The sequence below is a fragment of the Tachysurus vachellii genome, chromosome 15 (genome assembly GCF_030014155.1).
Source record: "Tachysurus vachellii isolate PV-2020 chromosome 15, HZAU_Pvac_v1, whole genome shotgun sequence".
NCBI lineage: Eukaryota > Metazoa > Chordata > Actinopteri > Siluriformes > Bagridae > Tachysurus > Tachysurus vachellii.
In genome coordinates, this window is record NC_083474.1 from 4,590,497 (window position 1) to 4,595,903 (window position 5,407).

The 5,407-nt window shown below is 39.1% G+C and overlaps 1 protein-coding gene across 3 annotated transcripts; it reads right to left on the reverse strand.

Moving 5' to 3' along the window:
- Nucleotides 1-338: 338 nt before the first annotated feature.
- On the reverse strand, nucleotides 339-4,143 carry kbtbd3 (kelch repeat and BTB (POZ) domain containing 3). 3 transcript variants are annotated; one of them, XM_060888338.1, is made up of 4 exons: nucleotides 4,121-4,143; nucleotides 3,272-3,503; nucleotides 2,807-2,904; nucleotides 339-1,997 (listed from the first exon to the last, which is right to left on the reverse strand). In XM_060888338.1, the coding sequence occupies exons 2-4, from the start codon at nucleotides 3,402-3,404 to the stop codon at nucleotides 561-563; spliced, it is 1,668 nt and encodes a 555-aa protein (XP_060744321.1). In that variant the 5' UTR covers nucleotides 3,405-3,503; nucleotides 4,121-4,143; the 3' UTR covers nucleotides 339-560. The 3 variants fall into 3 exon arrangements, with proteins under 3 accessions (XP_060744321.1, XP_060744320.1, XP_060744319.1); XM_060888337.1 differs by having other exon boundaries at nucleotides 2,807-2,972; XM_060888336.1 differs by lacking the exon at nucleotides 4,121-4,143 and adding an exon at nucleotides 3,806-3,928 and having other exon boundaries at nucleotides 2,807-2,972.
- Between the last annotated feature and the right edge of the window lie 1,264 nt (nucleotides 4,144-5,407).

The window sequence follows — 5,407 nt, forward strand, 5'->3', positions numbered from 1 at the left end:
GGTGTTTTGGATGTCTCCAGTATTAATGTACAATGTAAAAATGAAATGTACAATGAAAAAAATAATAAAAGAAAAAACACTGAAGGAGAAGGTGTGCACAAACTGACTGATGCCATTATATATATGCCATTTTTGCTATTAGTTAGAAACTGAATTCTTAAACATATCTGACAGCCATTTGCTGCAGCTCTGGAGAAAATTATTCACCACTGAGGATTGCAAATACATTTTGGATAATGTTTTATTTGAGTCATGGCAGAAACATGAGCTTAAATATCATATACTTAAAGAATTATTTTCAACTCGACACACAAAAAACATGTCATAAAGTGGAGTCATAAAGCAAGCATGTGTAAGGATTTTACTAGCTGGGTATCACTTCTACTAAAGACTACAGCGTTGTTACATTATTATTATTATTATTATCTTATTATGTGGAGGACTGCACATATGAGCATAAACATGATAAATAAACATGAATGTATATTGTCATTTGGTTCCTGTAAGAATGTGAGTGTATATATGTTAGCAAAAGTATCATTTATTGTGTGCTTGTGTCTTTATTGTATCTCAGCAGGTTCAACTCTCCATGGATCCCGGTAGTGGTTAAAACTGATCACTTGGCAGTGAAACTCAGTTAATGCACGTGGCATTGGCACGACCTCCTGCCACTCACTCTGCCTGATGTCATAAACCTGCACTTCATCTGTGATCTCGTCAGGAGAATAATCCCCTCCCAGGATGTAAATTTTTTCCTGCACACCAATGGCACCTGCATTAAAACCTGCACACTCAAAAGAGGCCTCGATCTTCCAGACACAGGTGTCTGGACAAAAACTGTACACCTTATATGTGGACAGATCACACAGGTAGAGTGTTGTCTTAATAGACACAGCTTTAACAAGGGTGGCATGAAAGAGCTGGCCCAACTCTGGTAGCAGCTGGCACCATTCATTAGCTTCAGCATCATAGCGGAAAAAACAGTCCAGTGTTGGGTTGAAAGCATCAGAGGTCTCCAGCTCTGAGCCCAGAGTGTAGATAATGGTGCCACACACTGCAGTCTCTGGGAAGTAGATCCGGTGTGGTAATGGACTCACAGACTTCCATGTGTTCCCTAGGGGGTCATAGCACTCCACATCAAGGAGGCCATGCATTCCCAGACTTTTACCACCAATGACATAAATATGGTGCAGGGCTGAGACAGAGACATGCATGGTTCGTGGGCATTGCATGGGCTGGATTTCTACAAATTTTCCAGTGACAGGAGAGTAGCACCATGCTTCCCTCACAGCCTCATGCTCTGGCTCAGCAATATGAAGTCTCACCATCCTGCAACATTTCCCATGGCATCCTCCAATGACAAACAGCTTCTCTCCAATACTGGTAATGGATGAGCCAGGGAGGTCTGCAAGCCCAGAGTTCGGCAGCTGGTGCCACTGTCTGGCTGACACATTGTAGCAGAATGTGTGGCGTTTCTCACCATTTTCCTCTGTTTTGTGCACGTAGATGTAGCTGGATATTGTGGATGGACGGGCATCTGTAAAAAGTCCACTAAAGTCTGTCACTTCTGCCAATGCTTTCATCACTGCCCTGGAACAGTCATCATTGTCCAGTATCAGTGCTTCAGACTGGCCCATTTCCTCTAGTTTAGCAGGGGGAAGGTGGTGCAGTCTGATGTGAGTGAGAAGCTCAGGAAATAAACTGCGTCGATTTTGCTGGTCATGCTGAGTCCACAGGATCAAGGATCGCAGTGCACTTTCTTCGTCTGGCACACTGAGTGAATCTGAGGCTAGGCAGTGCCGCAAGATTCCTGCAGGCATCTCTAGGAAGTCTGGACTGGAGGAAAGTGCATGGAAGTTAGCCATCACAAACTCACTAGCATAGTGCAGTAGGCGGGATGAGCCGTATCCCTCAGCGATGGCCAACAAGTGAAGGCAGTTAAAGAGGTCAAGCGTCTGGATTAAAAATTCACTACAGGCCTGCGAGAGCGCACTCACCTGCAAACAAATATTAATGATTAAATATTAATAATTACATAATAAAACTGCACTATATTAAATGTAATACTCAGGAAAGATTTTTATTATTCTTTACAAATAGTAACAGCATTTTGGCTAATAGATATCTTTAGTGTATAGATTTTTTAACAAATTTAAATCTATGCAAAAACTATGCAAAAAACTAAATTAAATTCTGACTAATCTGACTGTTAGGCTTCTCACATAGTGGAAAATCAGAAAATAGTATATCTCCCATAGTGGGAATCAGAAAAATGAACACAGTATATGTTTTTCCATGCAAATCTCATTAAATAATCTTAGAAAATGCCAATAATTTTGAATTATTAGTAGGAATATAATAATAAATCTTTGACATTGTTACAAACATTTAAAAAAATAATTTATATTTCTGAATTTCCTTAGAAAGAAATGTTTTTCTTTGTGTGATTATGGTTAATTCATTCCTCAGGAAATGATATATGATTTCAGTGGTCATAAATGCTCTAAGAAAAAAAAGAATATTTTTTGAAAATGTAAAAATGAAAATATGTCCAATGGATTGTTATAATTTGTGAAACTGAAGGGAATCATGACTGTAGCCCCTCATCAGAACAAAAGTCATACAGAACAAAATACAGGTTGCAATCTTTTTAGTAGAATATTATATTAATCAAGATCTGCCTATTTGAGATGTTATGTGCCACTGACCTGACTATAAACTGGTTGAGTGAGAGTGTATTGTGACATTAAACCATGGTTCTAAAAGTTGTAATGTTTTCTTGTGACAGTTCTTTGTCATGTGTCACCTGTAAAAAAGATGACAAATGGAAAAGCATGTCGACGTTTTCTTCCATGATCTCCATCTGGCCCAAGTATGCAAAGTCCAGAAAGCTGCGTACAGCCTCTGGGGAGAGATTACTCAGTGTGACCAAGCCACCATCGCATTCTATCATGTTTACCTCAAACATGGCCCTGTGATGAAAAACGGTAAAATGGTCATTGTATATTTTACAATAAGCCAAGGGCTGTTGAGTAATAATCATGTTTTGTCACATGGATGTTGTATAAAGCAATTGAGTGCATACTTACAAAAAAAAATTTACTAATAATTATAAAGGATCATTATTTATACCTTATACTTTCTAATTTTACAATTGCATGATCTACAACAATAAACTATATAGCATCAACTACAAACCAACATTTTTTTCTAATCAATATAGGCTGATTATAAGCCAATTCTATTCATAGGATCTGTAGAATATTCTTACTTGAAGAAGTCGCTGCAAGCAGCAAGGACACAGCGATGACATGGCAGGATCTCACCCTGAACTTGAATGTGGAAATCAAAAAGCATTCCTTTGTCACGAAATGTGCGTAGAACTTTGAGGATCTGATCACCATGACCTTCAGACACCAGCAGCATTGAACGCTGTTCTGAGATGCTGTTACTCACAGGGCGGGCCACACCTGACACAAACTCTTCATCCATCAGCATGTAGTCTGTGAGGAGATGGAGGAAATAGAGAAAAAGTAGATTTTACACTGCATTGATCATATATGCAGTGTAATTTGTTAAATGTCTAGTTCACTTCTTTAGTTATCCACTGAAGGTATGAGGCTAATCTTGCTATCAAATAATGGAAGGATTATGGAGCACTGCATATGTATGTGTAACCTTTTTTTTCACTACCAGCTTGGTTGAGGTTTTTGTGTCTCAGTCGGGATTGTTGATGTAAGCTATAACACACTAATGTCTATAAACATAAAAAAAATTGACAAAGTCAGAGAAAAAAAAAACTCACAGTGAATCACTTTTTTCCTCTTGTTAGGGATATCACTGGAAGTGACTGTGTGATGATTTAGACATGCATTTTACATTATGCTAAATTGTAGGCTATAAGCATCCATAGGAACGACGTTTGCTGAATTCACCACCATTCCCAGATAAATAAAAAGTGCATGTCGTGATTAACATTAACAATAAACAGCTGCTCGGTAACTATGTGAAAGCGTGGAACGGAAAATGCATAATAGTAATTTCAAGGAAACACAGAGCTGAATTTTTTTTACCTAAACAAATGTTTTGTGCATGAACAAAAATAACAGCTAGCCATTACCGTTTCAGCACCACAGACAGCCGCCTCTCAGCCAAGTTACCGCGCATGCGGACTGCCGAGTTAAGACATGACGTCAGACTCACGGGGCGCAACTTCCGCTGAGCAGGAGGGAGTTTTTATTTCCAAGGCTGCCAACTCTCACGCATTCAGCGTGAGACTCAGGCAATTGACCCAAATCTCACGCGCAGAGAGACCAGACAGACAGTGTAGTGAGTTTTTTGTGACAGTTGTGAGGGAAAAACACAATTTATTCCCATAAACTGTGTAGTCAGCCGTTCTCCCTCCCATCTGCACTGTGTGAATTGTGAACGCAGGCAGGTCAGTGAGTTACAGGGCGCTCCGTGTCTCCGTCCAGTTTAGGCTAGTAACTAAGAGGGTTTTTACACCTGGTCACTTCATGCGATGTGTGTGGCACATGTCTGTGATCGGACAGCTATCCGATGGTAAAAAGAAAAGGTCTAAATGCCCTCCGAAACGTTTTCGAGACGGATATAAATCCGATGGTTCAAACCACTTCGGGTTTTTTTTTACACCTGGTCACTTCATGTGTTCTCTCTGATCCGATAGCTATCTGATTTGTTAAAACTGTTCCATTTACATTAGGCCACATAAATGCGTCTTGGTGAATCGGATATCAATCCGATCTTTCTACTCCCGCCCAATACGCAAATATATTTTACCTCATTTCCGGGGTAATTGACATGTAACACGCTTTGGTGTATGCGGTTTGCTGCATTTTTGCTGGCGGCAGCAGTGCATTTTAAGACCCAACGAGACACCTGGGTGAAAGATCAGAGCCAGCACTGATGGGAAAACGTATTTGTTTCTGGCGCGATGCACGACTCGCGAGTCACCTGCGAGTGACGTACTTTCGTTTGGGAGGAGTATAGCGCTGACGTATGTGGCTTGAACAACCACATGCATTTACACATGTCCAGTTTCATGTTGAAATGTACGGAAGCGTATTGCATTCACTTGAGTAAAAAAAAATCTACTCTGTTTTTCTGAATTAACGACTTAATATTTCAGGAAAAAAAAATTTTTGCTCTGTTTTTCTGAATTAACGACTTACTTATCTCAAAATTATGAGATAATTTTTCAGGAAAAAAATTTTTTTTGCTCTGTTTTTCTGAATTAACGACTTACTTATCTCAAAATTATGAGATAATTTTTCAGGAAAAAAATTTTTTTTGCTCTGTTTTTCTGAATTAACGACTTACTTATCTCAAAATTATGAGATAATTTTTCAGGAAAAAAAATTTTTTTGCTCTGTTTTTCTGAATTAAC

Coding starts and splice junctions, on each gene's coding strand:
- kbtbd3 (XM_060888337.1), bottom strand. CDS start 3,498: ATGCTGATGGATGAAGAGTTTGTGTCAGGTGTGGCCCGCCCTGTGAGT. Junction 2,973..3,271: donor GCTTGCAGCGACTTCTTCAA/GTAAGAATATTC, acceptor TTTTCATCACAG/GGCCATGTTTGAGGTAAACA. Junction 1,998..2,806: donor ATTTGTCATCTTTTTTACAG/GTGACACATGAC, acceptor ATTTGTTTGCAG/GTGAGTGCGCTCTCGCAGGC.